The sequence below is a fragment of the Vicugna pacos genome, chromosome 9 (genome assembly GCF_048564905.1).
Source record: "Vicugna pacos chromosome 9, VicPac4, whole genome shotgun sequence".
In the NCBI taxonomy this organism is placed as follows: Eukaryota; Metazoa; Chordata; class Mammalia; order Artiodactyla; family Camelidae; genus Vicugna; species Vicugna pacos.
The window spans coordinates 14,651,024-14,677,333 of NC_132995.1; the positions used below are offsets into that span (position 1 = coordinate 14,651,024).

The 26,310-nt window shown below is 36.4% G+C and overlaps 2 protein-coding genes across 2 annotated transcripts in view; both read right to left on the reverse strand.

The window, feature by feature from the left end:
* The window catches only part of LOC140698377 (uncharacterized), a 116,736-nt gene that overhangs the window by 36,815 nt on the left and 53,611 nt on the right, over nucleotides 1–26,310 (reverse strand). The window contains 2 exon segments of the mRNA XM_072968660.1: nucleotides 23,661–23,822; nucleotides 23,907–24,713. Of these exon segments, the coding sequence (XP_072824761.1) occupies nucleotides 23,661–23,822; nucleotides 23,907–24,713 (969 nt within the window).
* On the reverse strand, nucleotides 6,257–11,529 carry ZFP82 (ZFP82 zinc finger protein). Its single transcript, XM_072968731.1, has 5 exons — nucleotides 11,476–11,529; nucleotides 8,111–8,188; nucleotides 7,816–7,942; nucleotides 7,469–7,564; nucleotides 6,257–6,326 (listed from the first exon to the last, which is right to left on the reverse strand). Exons 2-5 carry the CDS (start codon nucleotides 8,114–8,116, stop codon nucleotides 6,295–6,297), a joined length of 261 nt encoding a protein of 86 aa, XP_072824832.1. The 5' UTR covers nucleotides 8,117–8,188; nucleotides 11,476–11,529; the 3' UTR covers nucleotides 6,257–6,294.

Below are 26,310 nucleotides of genomic sequence, written 5' to 3' on the forward strand. Positions count from 1 at the left end.
TATGTCAAAATGAACATATCTTTAAACTACTGCTGAGTTTTCAAGAAAGTGAGGGAAAATCCCTAGAGACAAAAACAATATAAACAGACAAAACACAGAAAGGAAAACTGAAACTGGAGTGGCAGGCAAATCTGAAAACTGAAACTTTCTTGGGGAGAAATCCCAACAGAAACCAAGAGCTCTGTGGGTTAATATCCACATGAGGGAACAAGGTTAAGCTTCAGAACCGTGCAAGGTGAAGACCAAAACCTGAGACCACTGCATAAAACCCAGATCTTAAAAACAATGATATGGGGGAAAGGTCTCCTGCTAGATAAGGGACTAAAAGGTAAATCTGCTTTCCTTGGCCATGGTTCTAGATTTGACCACCACCAAAAAAAGTCTCACCTGCAAATTAATAATTAAGATCTGCCCTCACGTAGAACTGGGATTCAAATTTACGCTCCCTGTGATGGACACCTCAAGCTGAGATATTAAAGAGTAGCCCTGGTCTCTGGTAGAAACAAGTAAATAATCTTCTAGAGGAATGCTTCGAATCCAGATCCGTCAGTACTCCCACCTATCAAAGTAAGACACAAAGAAATTCACAATCAAAAGTAACCAAGGACTAGCAAAAATAAGTCACCATGTATGAGCAGTAGCAGAGGTAACAAAATGGAAGATTTAGACCGCCAGCCACTTAAGATACGGAGAGAAATAATAGAAACTCACCAAATATATACATATATATTTTTTGTTTGTTTTTAAGATGGAGTCAAAAAAGTGAGAAAATACCCAAGTATCAACAGGTATACCAAGTACCCAGATCTTGATTCCTAATAATATTCTCCAGTAAATAGAACCAGGGCTATTTCAAGAAATTGTTGATTCTAGGTCTGGAAGAGTTAATATACAGAAGGAGTCTGGAGCATCTTATATATCAGAAGTAAGGAAACCCACAATGATAGGGTACATCAAAGGGACACTGAAACCCCTTGAAAGAGCTCCCAGTGGTCAAAGCTGGAACAAGCTGAGCAACAAATAGTAAAGTAGCATTAAATTTATAACTCAAAATATAAAACAAATATTCATGAGTCCATACTGAAAAAAATAAAATATTGAATAAATAAATAAATGGGAGAAGAATAGACAAATCTCCTGTGTAGAAGAATTCTAAATAACTTATGTAGACACTCTGCCCCAAGGAGGTGGAACATAACTCCCTTTCCTTAAGTGTGGATTGTGCATAGTGTCTTCCTTCCAAAAAGTATAGTATGGAAAGGGGGGAAAAAGTAACTTTACAGCAGAGAAACCTGACAAACACTACCTCGGCCAGGTGAGCGAGGTTAACGTCATCAATGTTATGTTATCATGTATGGACCCATGATATTATGTGATGAGAATGGCACTTTACCTCTGTGGTTTTCCTCCCAAAAAACCCATAACCGCAGTCTAATCATGCAGAAAGTACCAGACAGGTCTCAATGAGAGACAGTCTATAAAATACTTGACCAGTACTCCTCAAAACTGTCAAGGTCATCACAAACAAGGGAAGTCTGAGAAACTGTCACAGCCAAGAGGAGCCTAAGGAGACATGATAACTAGATGTGTGTGGTATCCTGGATGGGATCCTGGAACAGAAAAAAAAGGACATTAGATAAAAACTAAGGAAATCTGTGTAAAGTATGGGCTTTCATTAGTAATAATGGATCAATATTGGTTCATTATGACAAATGTACGAATGAAAGATGTTAATAGTAGGGGGAACAGTGTGGGGTATATGGGGACTCTCAGTACTTTCTTTACAACTTTTCTGTAAATTAAAACTAAAAGTTTATTTTTTTTTAAATGAGAAGGTAACAACTGATTGGCAAAATGACCAGGCAAAATTTTTTTTAAAGATCCAAATGGAACTTCTGAAAATAAAAAGAAAAAAAAATGAAATAACTGAAATTTAAAAGTCAGTGGATGAAAAATGTGACAATGAATATATATATATGTCCATGTATAACTGAAAAATTGTGTTCTACACTGGAATTTGACACAACATTGTAAAATGACTATAACTCAGTAAAAAAATGTTAAAAAAAAAGAAGTCAGTGGATGAATTGGAAATACGAGAATGGAGTCATAACACGTTTCTTAAAAATACTTCCTAGTCTCATCCACTGAAGTCTTAGAAGCAGTGACCAGCCCAGCAGCTTGAGCAGGCTAATGACTAGTCTGCTGTCTGTAAGTACCATTTCCCACTCCAAAGAATTAGGGCTCCTTAGAGCATCTCTGGGAACAGGGCAAAAAATGTATATTATGAGCTTGGAGCAAAGTGCCATATTAGAAAAACAAAAAAGCTATCAAAACTTCCTAGGATCATGTCAAAAGGACTCAGAAACCAATTTGAAGAGGTTCCCACTGGTCAAAGATGGGACATTTTGAGTATAAGTTTGATAACTGATTAAGCACAAAATATTTGTTAAATCTATGAGTTTATAATGATAATTTTTAAATTATTTGGTAATTTTTAGAGGATGAAATCAAGAATGACTGCTAACACCACAAGAGAAACAGCTGGACATAAGCTTCCTGATAAAACACACAATACTAATACAGCTTGTTTATAGAAGTAAAGGGAATGAAGTGGAGAGAAGTACATGTTAAATAACAGGAAATTGATCCAGTTTCTTTAGCACATAAATTACAGGAAAGAGAAAGAAAAGCATCAACAACAAAATCTCACTGGACTGATGAAGTAGCAAATCAGATACAACTCATGAGAGAATCAGTAACTAGATGACGGCTCTGAAGAAATTTCATATCACATAATATATAGAGAAAAAGAGACTGGAACTATGAAAGTGAGGTTCAGAAGCATGAAGAAAAGACAAAGATCTTATCAGTCTTCCAAAAAAGAACAGGAATGAAACTATATTCAAAGATGTAAAAGCTAAAATTTATTCAGAACTGATGAATTTTTCTTTCTGGAATCATTTGAATTTTTTTCTAAAGTATATGCTTAGAAGTTTCCTTCTGTTCATGGTTAATTCTTAATTCTGTTCATCTGAAAATGTCTTTATTTTACCTTGGATCATTTTCAGATAAACAGAATTATAAGAGTTTCTCAAGAACAAAAAGAAACTTCTAAGGATTTACTTCAGAAAAAAATGAAAATGATCCCCAAAAGAGTAACTAAGAAGAAAATGTAAGAGATTGGAAAATGTAAAGAGTCAATGTGTGTAATAAAACAGTAACGTTTACCTAATAACATTAAAATTCTGAATAATAATAGCATATGAGCCAGAAAATGGGGGACTGAAATTATAACATTTCTTAAATCTATAATTGCTTGAGAATATTATGATAAAGATACTGATTTACACTTTAATTACGTATGATGAAATTTCAAGAATAAGAACTAAAAGAAAAGGGAAAAGACTAACAAACTGTGCTTGCCATGGGCCAGGAACTGCTTTACACATATCAACTAATTTTAATTTTTTTTATTGAAGTATACTCAATTTCTAATGTGTCAATTTCTGGTGTACAGCACAATACTTCAGTCATATAGGAACACAACATACATTCATTTTCACATTCTTTTTCACTATAAGTTACTACAAGATATTGAAAATAGTTCCCTGTACTATACAGTATAAACTTCTTGTTTATTGAACTAATTTTAATAAATCTCAAGAATCCTATGAGTAGGTATCACTACCATCTATGTTTAGAATGAGAAAGCAGAAGCCCAGAGAGGATAAGGGAGTTGCCAAAAGTCATAGCTATTAAATGGCAGAGCCAATGACACCACAAGCAAAGGCAACAAAAGCAAAAATAAACAAATGGGACTACATCAAACTAAAAGGTTTCTGCACAGCAAAGGAAACCATCAACAAAATGAAAAGGCAATCTACTGAAAGGTAGAAAATATGTAAATCATATGTCTGGGGTTAATATCCAATTAACCCAGGACCTTGTGCATGCAAAGCAGCAGCTCTACCACTGAGCTATATACTCCCCACCCTCCAAAAAATATATTAAAAAAAAAAATGACACAGCCACGATTTGAATACAAGCGGTCTGGCTCCAGAGTCTGTGCTTTCAACTGCTTTCAGCTTCCTAATCAGTAGAATAAAAATAAACACTGGAATAAATTTTATTTTTTAAACTTCATATCCAAATCAACCCAAAACAGTACAAAATGAAACAAACAACAAAAAATAAAAACAGAAGAAGTAGGATAAATAGCACAAAGTAAAATGGTTAACAAGTTCAAATACATCAGTAATTTGAATAAACGAAACAGTTAAGGAAAGAGAAACTCCAGTCTCATTAAAAGAAGAAATACATGAAGACACAAAGTTGAAGTTAAAAAAAAAAAAGCAGCAACAACAGCTACTCCTAGAGGGATCAGAGGTGATGTACTTACTATATTATATGAAATGAGTTTTCAACAAAAATCATAAGACACACAAAAAACCAGTAAGTAGGACCTATTCATAAGGGGAAAAAGCAATCACTTGAAACTGTCCTCGGGAAGCCAAGAAGAGGACTTCAAAGCAGCTATTATAAACAAGTCCAAAAAACTAAAAGAAATCCTATTTAAGAAGTAAGGAACAATAACTCATTAGAGAATATCAATAAAAATTATACAAACAAACCAAATGGAAATCCCAGAATTGAAAAATTCACTAACTGAAATGAAAAATTCACTAGAGGAGATCAACAGTAGATGTGAGTTGATGGAAAAAAAATTCAGTGAACTTGAAGGTAGAGCAACAGAGATTGTACAATCTGAAAAACAGAAAAAAAGAGACCTGTGAGACATGACCAAGTATAGCAACATACATGTAATGAGAGTCCCAGAAAAGGAAGAGAGAACAGGGCAGAAATGATATTTGAAGAAACATACCATGTTAGATGAAAAACAATCTACATTTCCAAGTTAAGTGAACTCCAAATGGGATAAATACAAACAGATCCACACTAAGTCACATCCTAGCCAAACAGTTAAATACAAAGAGAAAACTTTGGAAGCAACAGGAAAAAAAAAAAAAACTCAACATGTGTATGGTGAAATGACAATAAAATTAACAGCTAATTTCTCATCAATAATAATAGAAGCCAGAAAACAGTAGAATGAAATACCTGAAGTGCTGAAAGAGAAGTGTCAACCAAGAATCCTCCATCAAACAAAACTATCCTTCAAATATAAAAGTGAAATAATAACATTTCCAGATAAAGACTGAAAAAAATGTGTTGTTAGTAGGCCTGCCTTGCAAGAAATAATAAAAGAAGTTCTTGAGGCTTCTTGAGAAGAGACCAAATGGTAACTTGAATTTAGATGAAGAAATGAAAATTCCTGGTAATCATGTAGGTCAGTATAAAATGCAGTATAAGTATGTAATATTTTCTCTTAACTAATTTAAAAGGCAACTGCATAAAACAATTAGAGAATTGTATCACTGGGCTTATGGCATATAAGATGTAATATATATGAGAAAAATAACACAAAGGGTAGAGGAGGAGGAGGAGGCTATATTTGGAGCAAGGAAATGACAACAGAAAGTAACTTGAATCCACAGGAAAAAAATGAGGAGTACCAGAAATGGTACTCTTGTGCATGCAGAATTAAATGTTTTATTTTAATTACTTTATAAAGTTCAATTTAAATAGCCACATGTAGCCAGTGGCTACTGTATAGAATAGCACAGCCCCAGAGGATTCTCTATTCACAGTGGGTTGCAACAATCTGTTAATCCCTTCATGTAAAAAATTTAAAGCTTAAATTATGATTCATGCCTTCTGGGTTTATTATGGATGAACAGTAAGGCAGATCTCCAAATAGGGGACCCATTTTCAAAGAAAATGCCTGGCCCTGACATCAGAAAATGGGTGGAAAAAAATCCATAATTAAATGATTTCAGTTAAAATAAAATAGTTGTGGTATATCACACTTTTTCACTTTACCCTTAACTTTTAGGTAAGGCGACAGTTAATACCTGGCTGAACTGATTGATTAAATCAGCTTCCCTGGATCATGCATTTCTGTGCTAGAATGTCAGGAGCTTTAAAAGGTTTAAACTTTTTTGGCCCAGAAATCTCACATCTTAGAATCAAATATGAAAATACCCATCTAAATAAAGATACATCAGAGTAGTAATTTTAAATGGAAGAAACTGTGAAAAACAACGTATATATTTAATAGTACTTAAATATATGAAGTCTGGTACTTGCTTTAAAATACTTCAGGGGTGGGGGATGCAGAGGTCAATGGGGATAACTGAAGTGAGAGCAAAAACATGTTGATAATTGCTGAAGCTAGGAAATGAATTCATGGGATGTCCATTCCACTGCCCATAAAAAAGTAAAAAAAAAAGTTAAAACACATTTGTAATGTTCTGTGAAAAAAACTAAAAATCATCTATATCCTACAATTAGAACACTTTTTAAAATGGACAGTGTTTCCGTTACTTAAAAGCACATTTAAAAAAATAAAAAGCCTTATCTTTTGTCATATTTCAAAAGAAAAATCCATCAGTCTTTGCTACTTACAACCCAATCTTTGCCCACTTTAGAATGTCACCAAGTTATTTGAAAATGGATGTCTCCCTTTTCCTGGACACCTAAATCTTCTACAGTTACTATCTTCAATCACTTCTGTGTGCTTTTTCCTCCTAAAAGCAGGCATATCCTTTTCTCCCAGCACTCTCCCATATTTATATCTTTAGCTCTTTATTCTCAGCGCCATGTTAGAAGTCTTATAGTTGAGTCTATTTTCAGGAATCTATTTATGGCCATATTCTAGACCCTTTATTAGACTATCTCTTAATAGTATATATACATAAAAATATTACTTAATTTATGTATTTATTATTGTCTCGTTTTTTGGGGGGGAGGTATTAATTAGGTTTTGGGGTGTTTTTTTTTTAATGGAGGTACTAGGGATTGAACCCAGGACCTTGTGCAAGCTAGGCATGCACCCTACCACTGAGCTGTACCCTCCCCCACAAGTTTATATACTTTAACTCCTACCTACCAAGAAAAGAAGGAACATGAATTTTTTTAAGTTAACAGATGCTGATTAAAAGTCAATGAATATCCATTAATGCACAGAATCGCTGTATCAAAGCAAAACTAGTCAGGAAAAAAATCAGTTATCAGTAGGAAAAATGAATAGTAGGCCTTAGAAATGCACGTTAGGAGATTAGAAAAAAACACACACATGAGTTTAAATTTAAAAAGGAAAGAAGGGGATCCAAGTTATGTGATACAGGATGGCTTTTAAAGAAAAAGGGCTTTGAAATGGGAGGGAATTATGACAGATGAATAGCACAGAGGGTACTTTTTTCCATGTGTCTTAAGCCTTTTCTTCACAGCCCTTGGATAGGCCTTCAAGGGAGAGATTCCTCAGTCAATACCTTTAAGGTGCTGACCCCCCCACCAACTGGGCTCTTAACTGCAGCACCTTTCCCCGTCTGTTCAATCTGCTCACCTGGGTGCCATCCTCCCGCCAAGCTCCTCAAAACCATCCAGGGCTCCTTCCCTTGCTCCAGTAAGAAAATCACATCAGGCTTAGGAATAGAGGGTCCTGTTTGTAAGAAAAATAATGAGACATAATCATGCTGTTCCTGAATTCAAACCCAGTCCTCAAGAAAACTGGCAGCTACATGAAGGACAAGAGGAAGATGTAAAGCAAGGAGATAAAGGTACCACAAAGAACTGCTCATCTCCTTATCTGCAAAGTGCAAAATAATTCCCAAGAGAAGAGGTAAAAGTCCACCCAGACAATTGAAAGATACACCCAAAACTCACAACTTACTTGGGGACAGAAATCCATACCCAGTAAGGCCAGGTTGCTGTAATTCTCCATCATCACATCTCTGTATAAACCCCTCTGAGTAGAGTCCAGGCCCTCCCACTCCTCCTGAGAGAAGTCCACAGCCACGTCCCTGAACATCACCAACCCCTGAAATGATAAAACCACATAGTGCTGTTGAAATTAAAGGAAATGTTTTTCAGATGAAAGAAGACCTGGAAGAGGACACTGACGGATGGAGAAAATACACTGAGCAAATGGGCGAGGCCAAGGATGGGGCAGAGTGAAAAAAAAATGAGTGTAACTAGAACAAAGTACCTCCATCTTCTTGAATATTCTTGTTGCTGTAGACAAAGCTTCGTACAGTGAGACATTCTCATTATCCCACGCCTAGGGCTAGGAATGAACAAAAACACACAATTGTCTGCAGTCTCCCAAATAAATGAAATAGAGTAGGAAAACACACAGCAACCTGCAGGCCTGGCAGATTACTATTTATCTTATGATCATCCATGACTTACCAATATTTTTATTGTGGAGATTTTCAAACATAAAGAAAGTTGAAAGAATTTTCTAGTGAACATCTGACATGCTAATTACTACTTAAAATCAAGTCTTTAGTATGACCTCCTCCCTTCTGTTTTTTTTTTTTTTACTTTGTAAAGGAAGAAGTCAGAATCTTTCTAAAATATTTACCAAATAAAGAAAACCTCTACTGTACATAATAGGACTTTGATATAGTTAAAAGTGTACACCAAATACTAAGGATCTTCATTTTTAGACAAAATCGTAAGTATTTTTCCTTATAATGCAAATTCTTTTTTTAATATCATCAAATATTTAATCTCTATTCAAGTTTTCCAATTTGTTTCAAGAATTTTTTATAGTAACATACATATATTAATTTTCATATTCTTTTTAGGAAATCTTTTAATAAACTTTAACTGAATGTATCTTTCATCTTAGCCTTCAAGGCGAGACATAACCATTCCATTATTTTAGATATTGACACTGAACAAGATTTCTAAGTTACTTCACAGCTTTGAAAGACTAAAATTCTCAAAAACGTATACATCTAGCTAATCTTACTTGTTAAAAAGTTCAAAACTATGGAAAACCTAACAGCATATTGTTTAGGGATATATAGTAAAATAGTTGTGAAATGCAAGAGAATGATGACTGAAAAATTTTCTTTACAGGTTACTCCTGAGAGAGCAAGTACGAAACGGGCTTCAATAGTCCTTCCTGTTCTAGGTTCTGTTATTTTTTGTACTTCATGAAATACTTCATTTTTTTAAAAGGGGAAACTCAAAAACTAAGGAAAAATAAACAGGCTTGTGAAGATGAGTTATTCCACTCAACAATCATTTCCACTTAATTAAACCACATCTCTGACGTAGGAGGCTCAATGGAATGTATTTAGGCTTCATTGTAGAGCACTGCACATAAATGGGAACACTGTTAGAAAAGAACCGGTATAGTATACCAGAACAGAGAGCCCAGAAATACACCCACACACTTATGGTCAATTAACCTATGACAAAGGAGGCAAGAATATACAATGGGGAAAAGACAGTCTCTTCAATAAGTGGTGCTGGGAAAACTGGACAGCTACACGTGAAAGACTGAAACTACAGCATTCTCTAACACCATATAGAAAAATAAACACAAAATGAATCAAAGACTAAATGTAAGACCAGAAACCATAAAATTCCTAGAGGAAAACATAGGCAAAACACTCTGACATAAATCACAGCAATGTTTTTTTGGATCTGTCTCCTAAAGCAAAGGAAATTAAAGCAAAAATAAACAAATGAGACCTAATTAAATTTAAAATCTCAGGGAACTATGCTTAATATCTTGTAATAATGTAATAATTAAAATAATAATGAAACATGATAAAAAAATATGAAAACGAATATATGTATGTATATGCAAGATGGGGACATTGTGCTGTACACCAGAAATTGACACATTGTAATTGACTGTACTTCAATTAAAAAAAAAATCTTTTGCACAGCAAAGGAAACCATCAAAACAAAAAAAAAAAACAACCTACAGAATGGGAGAATATATTTGCAAATGATTATGAACAACAAGGTGTTAATATCCAATATTTATAAACAGCTCATACAACTCAACATCAAAAGAAAAAAACCCAATTAAAAAATGGGCAGAAGATTGGAGAGGGTATAGCTCAGTGATAGTGTGTGTGCTAGTGTGTGCATGAAGTCCTGGGTTCAATCCACAGTACCTCCATTAAAAACTAAATAATAAATAAACCTAATTACCTCCCCTCCTCACCAAGAAAAAAAAATTTTTTAATGGGAGAAGACCTGAATAGACATTTTTCCAAAGAAGACATGAATATGGCCAACAGGCACATGAAAAGATGCTCAACATCACTAATCATCAGGGAAATGCAAATCATAATCGCGATGAGATGTCACCTCATACTTGTCACAATGGCTATCATCAAAAAACACAAATAACAAACGTTGACAAGAATGTAAAGAAAAGGGAACCCTTGTACACTGTTACTGGGAATGTAAATTGGTGTGGCCACTCTGGAAAACAGTATGAAGGTTCCTCAAAAAACTAAAAATAGAATTATGTTATGACCTAGCAATTCTACTCCTCGGTATATATCCAAAATAAACAAAAACACTAATTCGAAAAGATACATGCACCCCAATGTTCACAGCAGCATTATTTACAATTGCCAAGGTATGGAAGCAACTTAAGCGTCCATCAGCAGATGAATGGATAAAGAAGTTACGGTGTATATATACACAGTGGAATACTACTCAGCCACAAAAGAATGAAATCTTGCCATCTGCAACAACACGGATGGACTTGGAAGGTATTATGCTAAGTGAAGTAAGTCAAAGACAAATACTGTATGATATCACTTACATGTGGTGTCTAAAAAATACAACAAACTAGTGAATATAACAAAAACAGACTCCCAGATATAGACAATAAACTAGTGGTTACCAGTGGGGAGAGAAGGGGTGTAGGGGATTAAGAGGTGCGAACGGTTATGTATAAAGTAAGCTACAAGGATACAACACAGAGAATATAGCCAATATTTTATAATAACAATAAATGAAGTATAAACTTTAAAAATTGTGAATCATTATATTGTACACCTGTAAATTATATGGTATTGTCCATCAGCTATACTTCAGTTAAAAAAGAGAAGAAAGGAAAAGAGTGGGACACTAAGGGACAAGACCTGCTGCTGGGGGCCATCACTCACTTCCTGACAGAATGGGAGGATCTGGGGTCGGTTCATAGATAAAGCTCAGCTGAGCAAGAAAGTTTCCAGATGAAGAAATGTTCACACAAATGAAAAAAAAAAAAAACCAAGCGACAGGATTTCAAAATAAATAAGTCATGGGATGTAACGTACAGCATGGTGAGTATAGTTAACAAAACTGTACTGTAGACTTGAAAGGTGCTAAGAGAGTAGATCTTAAAACTTCTCAACACAACGAAAAAAATTTGTAGCTATATATGGACATGTTAACTAGACTTATTGTGGCAATCATTCTGTGATATACACAAATATCTAATCATTATGTTGTATGCCTTAAACTATATAATATGTCAGTTATACCTCAATTTAAAAAATAGTTTTAAAAAAGACACTGTATTTCAAGGGAGAAGAAATAACTCACCTGGAGCATGGCTTTTAAAATTGTAAACCTGAGTTGTATTTCTCTGGAGTCCTCTCGGAAAAGTACAGAATTGCAAGAAAGCAGCTGTGGAGAAGGAAAAAATAACTCCCAGATATGCCCCCAGATAATGCCACACTCCACTTCCCATTTCCTTGCTATGCTGCCCACCCAGCTTCCCCTACCCCAACACTTTCCCTCTCTCCATCTCTCTCTCTCTCATAGGAACTGAAAGGGGTACATACAAACCTCAGCCCTTCCCTAAGCCATGGAACCCAGGAACAACAGGATGGATTCAGAGCAGACAGGCTGCAGCACTGAGAAAGGCACAGGTGCCTCTGCAGAAGGGATTCAGAAGGACCATTACCCTAATCGCAAGATGTTACTCTGGACCTCAGGTGGGTGTAATAATAACACGGCCCTGTGCAGTTCCCCCTTCGCAGGTGCAACTGGATTTCTCAAGCCGAGTTACCCAAGTAACAGCTGAAGTCAAAGATAGCGTCCTCAAGCTAGAAAACCAGTATGTTTGCACGTGTTCACCACCTACACAAAGACTTCCAGAGGCTTCTAGTATACACCAGGCCAAAAGATACAAAAGTCACTTGGCTTCTCCCTGGCTATATTTGGAACCACCAAATTGAAGAAGGAGCTGCCCAGCCCATGCCAGAGACCACAGGCACTGAGTACCTGGCCACACAAACTAGAAAGGAAGCAAGACAAGGGTACAGACACAGCCGGTGATGGACACGTAGTATGAATGAGAAATAAGCCTGTCGTGTGAAAATACTGATACCGGGTGGTGTTAACACTGCATGGCCTAGCCTATCCTGCCGCTGCTACAGTAATAAACACCCTGCCCTTAGGACACCACAGAGATACACTTCAGGTTTATTGTAGATGGGGGACACAAACATGTATGTATTTTCAAAATGGTATGCAAATCAAAACCACTATGAGATATCACCTCACACCTTTTAGAATGGCTGTTATCAAAAAGACAATAAAAACCAAGTGTTGGCAAAGGTGTGGAGAAAAGGGAACCCTTGTACACTATTGATGAGGATGTAAATTGGTGCAGCCACTATGGAAGACAGTATGGCGGTGCCTCAAAAAACTAAAAATAGAACTACTGTATGATTCAGGGATTTCACTTCTGGGTATTTATTCGAAGAAAACAAAAACACTAACTTGAAAAGATATATGCACCCACATGTTCACTGCAGCATTATTTACAGTAGCCAAGACATGGAAGCAACCTAAGTGCCCATCAGTGAATCAATGAATAAAGAAAATGTGGTATGTGTGTGTATACACACACACGCACACACACACACACACACACACACACACACAGAAATGGAAATGGAATGTTATTCAGCCATAATAAAGAATGAAATTTTGCCATTTGCAACAACCATGGATGGACCTTGAGGGCATTACACTAAATGAAATAAGACAGAGAAAGACAAATATCATATGATCTCACTTATATTTGGGATCTAAATAAATAAATAAATTCATAGATACAGAGGCTAGACTAGATTGTTGATTGCCAGAGGTGGTGGGTAGAGGGCGGGCGAAATAAATGACGGTAGTCAAGAAGTACAAACTTGCAGTTATAAAACAAAGTAAGTCCGGGGGATGTAATGCACAGCATGGTAACTAGTTAATAATGTAGTATTATACACTGAAAGTTGCTAAGAGATTAAATCTTAAAAGTTCTCATCACAAGGAACTTTGTAACTGTGGTGACGGATGTGAACTAGACTTACTGAGGCGATCATTTCAAAAACATATGCATCTATTGCATTATGTTGTACACCTGAAACTAATACAATGTTTTATGTCAATTATATCTCAGTAAGAAAAAAACGTACTAAGAGCTATGGAAAAAATAAAATAGGAGAACAGTGATAGGAAGTGTATTGGTTGAGATGTTATTTTATTCACAGTGGTCAGAGAGGGCTTTTCCAGTTTGGTGACAGGTGAGGAAAGCTCTTGGAGAAGTGAAGAAGTAAGTGCTGCAGACATCAGGAGTGAGAAAACTCCAGGCAAGGGAATCAGCAAACTCAAAAGCAGAGGGGGCAGAAGTTAAGTTATGCAAAATATAGAAAATCAAGTCAGAGGGATAAGTGGGAATCAGATCACACAGGGCTATGGAAGCCACTGTAGAAATATTGGTTTTTATTCTAAGATGGGAAGCCACAGAAAGTTTTAAGCCAGGGAGCGATATAACCTGACTTACATTTTGGAACAATCACCCTGGCCACTCTGGGTTAATAAGGTACTGTCAGGCAGGCAGTGAAAGAAGTAGGGAGACCAGTTAATAGGCTATTGCAACAGATCAAATGAGGGAGGACTGTGGCCTAGATGTGGACCAGCTGAACTTCCACATGATTGACAGAAAACAGGGTCTTTGGGTCTAACCCCAAGGCCCCCATTATGTATTCAAGTAGGAAGTACAAATCCCCAGCTCTTCTGAATGGGCTTTTGGTAGTCAGGAACTGTCATTTTAGAGAAGAAAAAACCTCAGAGAACCTTGATCTTGGCCTTCGGATGTTCGATAACCATGCTTTCCTCTTCCTCTTAGTGACAGAACTGAGAAAGAAATTGATCAGCCACTTAGCTTTTTTGGAATCCCACACTTCCTCCAGTCCCTCAACAATTAAGTAGAAGTTATAAGGAAAAGGAAACCACATTTATAGTTGTAACAATATGGATGAAGTACTATTCTGGGCTTAGATATATGGCAGTGTACTGAACAAAGTCCTGTCCTCATGGAGCTTGTAATTTAGTGTGAACTAGTGTCTCTGAGGTTTTGCATGTAAGAAAATGCCTTTTTAAAAAACCTTTCTATTTAGCTGAGATTTGGCTGTGTACGTAATTCTTGAGCATACTGTCTTCCCTGGACGTTTTTGTAGACAGTTACCTAAGGACTTTAGACAGTCCTTTACTGTCTCCTGGCTTTGAATGTTGCTTGGAGAAATCTGAAACTCGATTGTTTCTCCTCATAGGTGACTTTATATATTTGCTTGGATGCCCATAGATTTCTTTTCTTTTTAAGCTTTAGAACTTTATGAGACATATTGATCAGTCAATATCAGAGTTTCCTTTAAACTTACATATTCATGTTTTTTGGTTTCTGTAGTGTCATTGCATAGATCTGATGCTGGTTCCTTTTGTAACTATCATTCCTCATCTTTGAATCAAAGATTATTTCCTGCTGGACCCACTATTCACAGAAGGAGAGTGTTGAAGATTGTCCAGAAAAATGCTCTGAGCTAGTAGGAAGCTTCTGTTGCTCATTTGACCTCTTTTATCACAGAGTTTTGTGTTGAAAGTTGGGTTGCCCTTTACTTCTCCTGAATCAGAGATTATCAGTTGCTTGCTTCCTCTGGCACTTAGTATCTCTTCTGCACCCCAATGCCAGCAGCCTACTTGTATAAGAGTAATGTCTATTTCACATCTCCTTGTTTAGCTCTTTCCTACCATTTGACAGGGCCAGATGAAGACCATGATGTTCCTGCCTGTTATAAACACATCTGGATCCCACTGTTGCAAAGCATGACTCATTCATTCTGCCCATAGGGTGTGCCTTCTGTGGAGAACGCTGTTCACCATTCTTTCTGTCTGAGATAAGAGAGAACAGCCACTGTCTCTGGCTTTTTCCCTACTTGGTTCAGTCTGTCCTCTGGTCTTTGCTTATGCACTGGAATTGGAGTTTAGCTGTCTTACTTTTATTGAAGATGTACTTTCTTTTTCTGCTTCTTCTTCATGTTTGCAGAGAGGAGAAGAGACAGAGATGTTTAGTTCCACCATATTGAAACAGCGAAGTCCTCTTCTATATTTATCCTGTGGATCACCTTCTTGGAACTTTCTTCTTTGCTCCTCTCTAAAGGATTCTGATTTCTCCTTAGTTCCTGTTTATTGTTCATTTCTTATTCCCTTATGAACTGTTTTACATGGTTCCTTTTCTCCAGCCCTCATTGAACATTATACATAACGGTTCTAATTACATAGAGACTCCTTTTTCCTTTACGATATAGGTGTGTTCATATCTTTGGGTCAGTATATAGCTGCAGAAATGACAAGATTGGAATATGTTGTCTTTAATGTCTCCAGTATTGTGAAACTCTTCACAACTTTGCCCTTAAGTGTGCCTTTTATGAGTGCTCTTACCTGTCTTGGTTCTAGAAGTTGTTTAACTTTGATCTCAGTTTCTAATGAATGGTCCCCAGCATTTCCAGCGTAAATAAATCCTTCCCCATCTCTGAGCTAACTTGCTGCTTTCATCTACTGGAGTGACTTGGTGTCTAAAAACATATAAGACAGTACTATGTTATAGTATATATTTTCAGACTTTGATGTCTGAGACTTAAGTTATTAACTCACCAACAGAAAATAAGTCTGTGTCTTATTCTTCATGTAAATGATTCATGAATTGATTAATGTAGAGCTATATTTAGAGAGATTTTTCGTATTGTTTTTGTTGTTTTAAAATACTTGCAGAACTTCAAAGTAAGTGCAGAAGGATTCAGTTAGAGTTTTAAAAAAAAGACAGCAGAACCACTTGAAATATTGTTGAAATCTTAAATTACATGTGAGGCATTTATTTAGTAAATGAATGAATCAGACAGAGAATACCTTAAAAGTTTTAAGAGAAGGGCTGTAGAAGGAGTAACAAGATCGAGAAAGTATTTGTTTGTTCGTTTGTTTGTTTTAAAGAGGGCTTAAAGCTGTTTTCCTGTTAAGATCTGTAGATCTTAAGACTTACTTAGGAAATGAAAAAAAATAACAAAAGATTTGGAGAGTAAAATTAACATGACATATTTGTGGAGTAAAATTATAAGCATGTCTGATTGTAAAGGATTAGTGAAATACCTGGTGGGTTATCTAGTATAGAGTCAGAGAGTTCCAATCTTTGTCTGCTTTCAGGACCTCTTTTATGTTTTTAAATGTTGTTGGCAATTTAACTTTATCCCTTCTTTAACCACTGAAGCTATAGTTTTGCCTTATGCCTGGTTACATCTAACTTGGCAGCAAGGTTACAATAGTTACCAGCAGACACTTGTAAGATAACTGAATATAAAGGTTTAAAAATATCCAGTTATCTGAATTTTCAGTAACCCACAGCTGATGGAACTCCAAGAGTATGGAAAACCAACATAGAGCCAATGATACAGAAAAGAATATTATCATTTTGGTAACAGTATGTGAGCCATGATGAAAGAACAAAAGCAGAACACAACAGGATTTGATGGTTGCTGTGTACATCTTACTGCATCTTATGTTGGTTTGTGTCACTTTGAGAAATACTGAGATTGATCATGTGTTGAGACAGATGCATGTGTTGTGAATCAGAATTCACCTGTTTTAAAGATACTTATTAACCTTTCCCTTAAGGATTTTAGCAGCCATTGATGATTATTGCCTAGATCCATTATTTTATTAGAGGTTCCTTCTGCTTTTATCAGCTGAAATTCTCCAGTAAAGAACTCTCATCAATTATGTGATTGCCCTGATATATGTATCTACAGACCAAGAAAGATAAATACTCAATTTATTTTTCACTGCTTATTTTGTTATCATTGACATACTGTTACTACTGAGCCAAGATACGGCTGTTAATTACATATCTTTGTATTACTTGTTACCATTTCTAGAATTACTACTTAGCTAATTTTTCTGCTTGCTTTGTTTTTTAATCTATTTTTAATTTTACTGAGCTCTTAAAATCTTTATTTAAATAAGGAATCCATGAATGTCATTAGTTTACTTCATGTTGATATATGAATGGACACATTATACTGAGTGAGAACAGACACAAAGCATCATGTATTGTATGATTCCATTTGTATGAAATGTCTAGATAAATTCATAGAGACATAAAGCAGATTAGTGGTTGCCAGGGACTCGGGGGAAGAGAACAGAAAATGACTGTGGGTATGGGATTTCTTTTTGACATGATAAAAATGCTGTGGATTTAGTGGTCTTGTACAACATTGGGAATATAGTACAAGTTACTGACTTGCAATACTTCAAAATGTATAAAATGGTGGATTTTATGGTATATGAACTTTACCACCAAAAAATGTAATAAAATTGGACAAAAATTAATAAAATTATGAAAGACATCCAGTTGGCCAACAAACATATGGAAAAGTGTTGAACATCATTTGTCATCAGGGAACTGCAAGTTAAACCACAATACAGTATCACAACACATCTGCCAGGACACCTGAAGAAGAGTAACAATAATGAGTGTTGGTGAGGATGTGAGGAACAGGAACTCTTTTCGAGTTTGATGAAATTGTAAATTAGGACGCTTTTGGATAGTGTCAACTAACACTGAACAAAGGCATATCCTCTCATGCAGCAATTTTACTCCTAGGTATATACACCTAGCAAAAAGTAGTCCTATTTCCACTAAAAGAAATGTGCAAAGAATGCTCATAGCAGTACTAATCATAATAGCCCTAAACTGGAAACATCCCAAAGTCCATCACTAGGAAAATGGAAAAATAAATTGTGTTAGAATAGAATGCTTTATTTAGTTGTCACTCTCAAACTTTCTTTTCTGAAATAGCCTCTGGAAAGCTCTAATATAGGAAAGACTTTGGAATGTCCTAGTTGTTAAAAGGAAGTTAATGGTGTAACACAGTGAATAAAAAGGAATTGGACTCAAAAAGAGGTCTTATAGGTAATCAGAGGCCTTGTATAAGACTCATGTGGATTTTAAAAATTTCAGTTCAATGGGAAACTGTTTTAGTTTGGATATAGGTTTGGCTGCATATGACAGAGACCCCAAAATAATTGTAGTATATAGAAATTTAATTTTCTCTTGCATTGAAATCCAGGCTGGAGTGGCAGCTCTGCTCTGCAAAACCATCACGTCCACATTGCAGCTGGCTTTGCTGAGGAAGTGGCAGAATAACACATGCAGGGCATGGGCCAGCTGACTCTTTAAGTTCTCAGAGGGTACTACACAATACTCCTGCATTTCTTTAGGTAGAATCCAGTTACATGGCATATTCTGCTGCAAAGGCAGCCTGTTCTCAACTGAAAACCATAGATTCAATCAACATCCAAAAGGAGACTAAGGCATTTTGGGACAACTAGTAGTCTCCCATCACATAATCCTTTGGCCTGGTGGAGCGTTTTAAACATATAGATCTTGTAGATTCTGATTCAGTTGATCTATAATGTTTTGTAAACATCCATAATTGCAACAGACTCCCAAGGTGATTTTGAAGTAGATCAAAATTTCAGGACCACTGACTTGTTGATTAACTCCCTCACTTTTCTCGCATGAGCTTTCATTTCTCTGCATCTCCTTGTCCTCTTTTCACTCAGTTTCATGATAGTATTTGAGAGCTCCCCAAGGCTTTCATTTGTTATGTGAATTTTTTTCAATTCTCCCTCTTTCTACTAGAGATATTTTATTTCGCTGGTAATACAAAACCAGCAATTAAAATGTGTTTCTTATCTTTCAGACTTGGTTTCCAGGTGTGAGCCCAAGAAGTTATCTCCAAAAAGAGGTATTTATGAGACAGAATCATCCCAGTGGGTTGTCATGGAACCATTTAAAAGCCATAACCCGGAGAAATCCATTTTCAGAGATACTTGGGAATGCAAAAGTCAATTTGAGAGACAGCAGGGACAGCAGGAGGGCTATTTCAGGCAATTTATTATCAGCCATGAACACATGCCCATTTTTAGCCAACATGCTTTATTCGCTCAGGAATTTTATACTAGAGAGAAAAGTTTTGAATGTAAAGAATGTAGAAAAAACTTCAATGGCCATTTATTCTTTAGTCATCACAAAAGAACTCATTCTAAAGAAAAACTTTCTGAATGTAAGGAATGTGTAGAAATTGTTGGTACATTATACCTTACTAAAAAGCAGAGAATTCAAAATAGCAACAAGTGCAATGAATGTACAGAACAGTGGAAGGCTTTTACTCATTGCTCACAACCTAAACATTTGAGAATCTACAATGGTGAAAAGCTCTGTGAATGTAAAGAATGTGGGAAGACCTTTAATTATGGCTCAGAACTTATTCTACATCTTTTTATAATTTCAATCTCTTTATTAATGGTTGATCTTTGATGAAGCATTGTCATGGTATTTTTCTTAGCTTCATTAATCGTGATCTTCTTTAGCTGTTGAACATAATTTTAATGACTGGTTTGATATCCTTGTCTGTTCAATGTGATATCTGGGCTCTTTCAAGTCTGTTTCTGTTACTTGCTTTTCCTCTGTGTATGGGGCTTACTTTCCTATTTCTTTATATGTCTCATTTTAAAAAAAAATTTTAAACTTTTTTATTGATTTATAATCATTTTACAGTGTTGTGTGAAATTCCCATGTAGAGCTCAGTTTTTCAGTTATAATAATTTTTTTTTGTTAAAAATAGACATTTTGGTAATATATTTTAGCAACCCTGGATACTGATTTCCCCACCCTCCTTTCTAAATGTTGAAAATTTGTGGCCCTGTATCTAACTCAGAGTCTTTTTTATTTTACAGTTGTAAATAGAGTGATGTTGTCTTACAGCCCTTCAAAAGGGATAGGAGTAAAGCATTCAGGGACACTGTTCATAAGGAACTGTGCCACAGAGTTCCATGTAAGTTTTTTCCTGTAAGCCTGAGGATCAGAATCTCTTGCTCACTGAGGCACAGGCAGCAGCACCAGCAAAGGTGTCTTAGCAAAGGGTCTTAGGAAACCATCTGGTTTTACGAAGGTAGACTTAGCATGCCATGTGGTGACTGCACTTCCTTCAAGGAAGCAATCACCCCGTGGACCTCACTATTGCACGGGATGTCAGTCTCCTTCTTAGTGCACTTTAGAATAGGGGCCAGTACCTAGTTGAAACACACAACTAGTGATCACAGAGTACGAGCCGTTCTCCTGAGCATAGCACAGTAATGACTTATGCTTGGAATTGAGACATATGATTCACTCTGAGATTGATAGATTTGGGCCAAGACACATGCATGACCCAGAGCTGCTTTAAGGGAGACTTCAATCTCATTCTTCTAAATGCCAATTATAAAAACTTCTGACTTAGGTCAGTTTCTAACACAGGTTTGGTAGGACTCGGCAAATACAGCACAAAGCAGCCAAGTTCAAAGCAAAAACTCTCTAGCAGGCAGAAGTATAGGTCAAACAGCATGCCTTCCAGCTGGCAGCAACTCAAAATTCACAGTTGCCAAAGGCAGCAGGGCTAGTTAGCAGCCAAAGCATGAGAGGAAAGAACCCTGATTGTGATGGGCATTGTGTAGACACTTGGCTCAGATTTTTGCAGCCACCCTACAGCTGTGGGATAGACCCTCAAACCAAAATTTGGTTTGGATGTCAAGACTGATGCTACCACACATGCAGCAAGAGGGTATGGAAAGGTTTATTACTCACATAGAGAGATTTTTCTGGGGAAAACAAGGTAGATTTCCAAGCAGGTCTCAGAATGGGTTGAGAGATCATGGAGGGGAAACTGGCTGGAGTTTTTATTGGGCTCAGAAAGTGGGGCTGTGTAAGGGTTCCCAGGCACGGGCAGGGGCTTGTGTGATTTAAACTTCCCACCTCTACAAAGGAGGGGACACCCAGCAAACATCGAAAATGGAGTCAGATTCTTTATTATGCTGTATTATATGCTATTGTGTAACAAACTACCACAAATTTTGCGGGACAACACGCAGTTGTTATCTCAGTTTCCAAGGTTCATGAATCTGAGCACAGCTTTGCTGGGTCCTCTACTTCAAGGTCTTTCATAAGGCTACAGTCAAGGTATGGGCCAGGATTTACCCAAAGGCACAACTGGAGAAGGATCACTTCCAAGCTCACATGATCATGTGCAGGATTTAGTTGTTTTCAGGGTATTACACTGAGGATCCCAGTTTCATGCTGGTTGTTGGCCAGGGTCCACCCTCAGCTCATTGCTGTGTGGGTTTCTTCAATATGGCATCTGGTTTCATCAAAGCCAGTCAACAGAGTCTTCTAGCAAGAAAGAATTTATAATAGTTTATAACTTAATAGTGTAAGTGACTTCCGTTATGCATTCTATTGGTTAGAAGTGAAGTTGCTGGGGGAGGGTATAGGTCAGTGGTAAGTGCATGCTTAGCATGTACAAGGTCCTGGGTTCAATCCCCAGTACTTCTGTTTAAAAAGAAATTAACCTAAAATTATTTCCACCTATTAAACAAAAATTTTAAAAGTAAACAAATTTTTAAAATTTTAATTAAGAAACAGTGAAACCAAAAAAAAAAAATTAAGTTGCTAATTCAACCCACACTCAAGGGAAGGGAATTACACAAGGGCATGAATACCAGGAGTCAGGGTATCACTGGGGGACATCTAAGTCCTTCTTCCACAGGATCTATGACCATTTACTTGAGCAACTGTATGCTGGAAAAAGAATACTCAGACATCTAGAAAACTAGCATAGAAAGGGTCTGAGTTCACAATGATACCTAGAGACCTAAAGCATTACTGTGGTCCACACGTTAGAACAGGCATATATGGAGGTCAGGTAATAAATGGATTCCTGGCCAGAATCTGGCTTACAATAGAACTATTGGGTCCACAGACTATCTGGTGGTCATTTTAGGATCCCTGAATTTATATAAGTATTGACATATTTTGGAGTTGGAGTTACTCCACATGTTGGGTCCGTGGCTTGTAGTGTAATAGCTTTCATAGTGGAAAAGATCAAGAAAGCTCTGAGATTACCCCTTGTCCTCTCAAGCTACAATAGTAGATGAAAAAAAAAAAAAAACAAAAACCTGTAACATCCCAGGAAGACGGCAGAGTTTAGTGCCATCCTAAAGATCAAAAGGACGTAAGGTTGGTGGTCACTATTATCTCACTTCATTTGTCCTTTGTGAATTCCCTGGTGTTGTAAGGATTTTAGCTGTGGCTGTAAGCTTTTCCATATTCATCATTTTTGTATGACCAGTGAAGGTAGAGGCCTTAGGTAAAGTTATCCCCTGCCCCCTTTATTATACTCATATAGTATAAAAGAATTAGAATTCTCTAATGTTGAGCAAGGAAGATGCTAGGTGCCTCCCTTTCTCTAGCATGACTTTGATTTCAAGTAAGACATTCCTATGGCTAAAGGAAATCTCACATTTATTACATGTATCTGGCATTATATTAAGATTTGAGCTGTGGCTAAAAGCCTTTGGACATGCATTATATATGGAGTCCCAGTTTTTACAGTATTCATAGTTCCCCTCTAGCATGAATTCTCTCATTTCAACCATCACCATATTGATAATATTTACAGTTGTTTTCCTGCAGAGTGTATTATCTCATGTTGTGAAAGTTCTGAATTGTTTGGTAGTATCCACCAAGGCTCGCTGAACATACATATACCCCAGGACCCAGCAATTCTACTCCTAAGTATATACACAAGAAAAATGAATGAAAGTACACCAAAATATAAGTATGTTCACAGGAGCATTGTTTATTATGACCCTAAGCTGTAAACAATGAAAAAGTCCATTAACAGTAAATTGGATAAATTGTAATATAATCATATAATGGAATTTTATACAGAATGAAAATAAATAAACTTCTGCGACATGCACTAGTGATGAGTTTTAGAGACAGTGATGAATGAAACAAGTCATGTATGAAAGAATACATAGTGTGTAATTTAATTTATATAAAGGCTTATAATATGCAAAAACTAATTTATAATGTTAGAAGTTAGAACTGTGGCTAACTCTGAGGAGGTCACAACTAATTTTCTTCCATATTTGCAGTGAGAAACACAGTTCACACCTTTTTTTTTAAAGCACTTCTGCTCACAGTGTGGTCCATGGCCCACTGCCAGACAGCCTACTGTTTGTTAGTGGGTCACAACAAAGTGTGTATGGAAATTGAAAATAAGCAATTTAAAATGTTTGTAGAAATTTGACAGAGAAGGTTATGTCCGGTGAATATAATAATAAAAAATTGAAGCTTGTATTTTTAATGACTTTTGTCATTTCCTTTGTCTAGTAATTCTTCTTGTGTGTTTTAAAGTCTAGCAGATAGTAGGTAAATATGTGGTATAGTACCTTAAGCTGTTTAATATTATTACACTTACAAGCAATATCATGTATAGGGTTTACTATGACTTTAAAATTTTTACCAAAAAGTCACATCTTTTACTGAATTCCCATAGTTTCTATCTTGTGAGTCTTCTGATGGACAATGAGGTTTGACTTACAACTGAAGAACTTCCCACATTCTTTACATTCATACGGTTTCTTTCCTGTGTGGGTTTTCTGATGGCGAATGAGGTTTGATTTCCTACTAAAGGCTTTCCCACACTGAGGACATCCGTTGGATTTCTCTCCTGTGTGTATTCTCTGATGAACAGTGAGGATTGCCTTCTGGCGGAAGGACTTCCCACAATCCATGCAGATGTAGGGTTTTCCCTCTATATGTGTTTTCTCATGAAGAGTGAGGGCCGTCTTTTGACGGAAGGCTTTTCCACATTGATTGCAAACATAAGGTTTCTCACCTGTGTGAATTCGCTGATGTTCAATGAGGTATGACTTCCTTCTAAAGCTGTTACCACAGTAAGGACACTGAAAGGGTTTCTCTTCTGTTGGAGATCTCTGATGCATGATAAAAACGGACTTTCTACAGAGGAATTTCCCATATTTGTTGTATGCATGGGGCTTCTTCTCTGTAAGATTTTGTTGGTGGACATTGAGATTTGACTTTTCAAGGAAGGCTATTCCATCTTTATTGTATTCAAAGGGTCTTTCTCCTCTGTGAGCTCTAGTATGTGTAAATAACATTCCTTTCATGAGGAAGGGTTTTCCACATTCATTATGTTCAAATGACTGCTCAGGAGTCTGAACCTTCTGATGTTGAATAAGGTCCTGTTTATCACTCAGGCTTCTTTCTGTTTGTCTACAGAGGTTAACTGCAGTATGAATTTTCTCATGCTTCGTATTAAGGAGTGTTTTCTCCCATCCATTACTCTCACCAAACTTCTCTCTTACAGGGCTTATATTTCTGATGACTAATCCTGAAATATTTTTAAAAACCTTTCCATCAGGTTTATATTCACGTAGTGTTGTTTTTGAAATAATACGATTCTTGCTGACAGTGAATGTTTTCCCCAAAATATTACTTCTCTCCTTCATTAGTCCTTTGTGGTTGAGGAATACAGCTGATCTAGAATGCCTTTCTTGGTATTCTTTGAATTTCACTAAAACATCTTCAGCTTTCCCATCGTCTTCTAGAAAAAATAAAATTAATAATTCTAAGTCTTCACATAATGTTATGAGTTAGATACATATACAAGCAACCCATGATGGGACTGTCTGTCTCACTATTAGAGTCTATACAAAGGCCAAAATAAATTACCTCCTGGAAGGAAAACGCATAGAACAGAAACAAACCCTGCTACACTGTTAAAATGAGGAAAAATTGGTATAAACATAAGCAAACAACACATGTCTTTGAAATGTTGTAGATGTAAGTTACACTGAGCAGGTGTAGTAAGCAGAAGGCCAAGTCAGCAGAAGATGAAGGATGGGGAGAGTGCGATTGCTCTCGGAACGGGCAGGGTCAGAAATAATGAGGTGAGCCTATCAAGGGTAATAAGCAGTAAGCAAGGAAACTGTTCAGGTGGAGATGAAAGCGTATATATTTATGCTCTAATTACTAAATAAGTGTCATGAAATTCCTCCATTTGTTTCTTCCTCACTTGTATTTAGCCCAACAATGGCAAATGAACTTTCTCAAGCATTCCTTTTCTAGTGTGTGTAGACAGACACACAAGTCTGTAGTCTAGATCCTAACTCTCCACATTAACTATAAGTTTTTTCTCTTGAAAGTGAAGAATTGGGAAAACATAATTCCATTAGGAATTGTAAAATAAATCAGAGGACAAAGCATACGTGCAACACACACATAATCACTGTTGTATTCTGCTTGCTGCTACTACAATTATTCTTCCAGAGGTGGGCAATAACTAAATTATCTTGGCCATCAATCAGAACTTTTCCTCCTTTCAATTTGCTGAACTACTTGCTCAGTTTTAGGGAAGGATGGGTTCAACTTCTCCTCCCAATGCAGTTGCTTTTCCCTTTTGGGGCTGTGAAAGGCAGGATTCTTCAGTGTACGTGTGTGGCACTGCTTGACCTAAAAACTATAATTTTTCTTATAAATGTTTGGCTATATCTTACTATTGTAACTTTACTCACCTATATCTGGTGGAGCGACTTTAAAGATAGATTCACCTTACCCATGATTTGCATCTTATTTACAACAGCACTTTTATCCCATCAAACCACCCATCAAAAGGTAAACAGATAATACTGTATCCTGCATTCACAGTAGAATACAATGATATTTATACAATGGATACTATTCAGGAATAAAAAGGAAAAACCTACCGATACACAGTGGCAAAAGGGGTAAAACGCAAACATTTTTCTGATTTAAAGCTTTACGCAAAAGCGTACATACCATCCAGTTCCATTTATGTATAGTTCTAGGACATGCAAGACTACTCTGTATTAGTAATTGGAATTATATTGCCTTCCTGAGAACTTCAGCCAGCTTCAGGGACATGCTACTGTCCAATTTATCCAAAATCCTTCACGTATTCTTTCTACCCTTCCATGTCTAATTTGTCTGAAATTTGAGTATAATTATAGTCTGGACCATCCATGTCAAGTAATCTTTCAACCACCTGCTATTTTAATATGAAGATTATATGTAAAATGCTCAATATGATAATAATGCCTTCCCAACTAAAACTCACACTCTTGCAAGTCAACATTTTATTGGCTATATTTTTTGAAATTTTGAGTACACATTAACACACT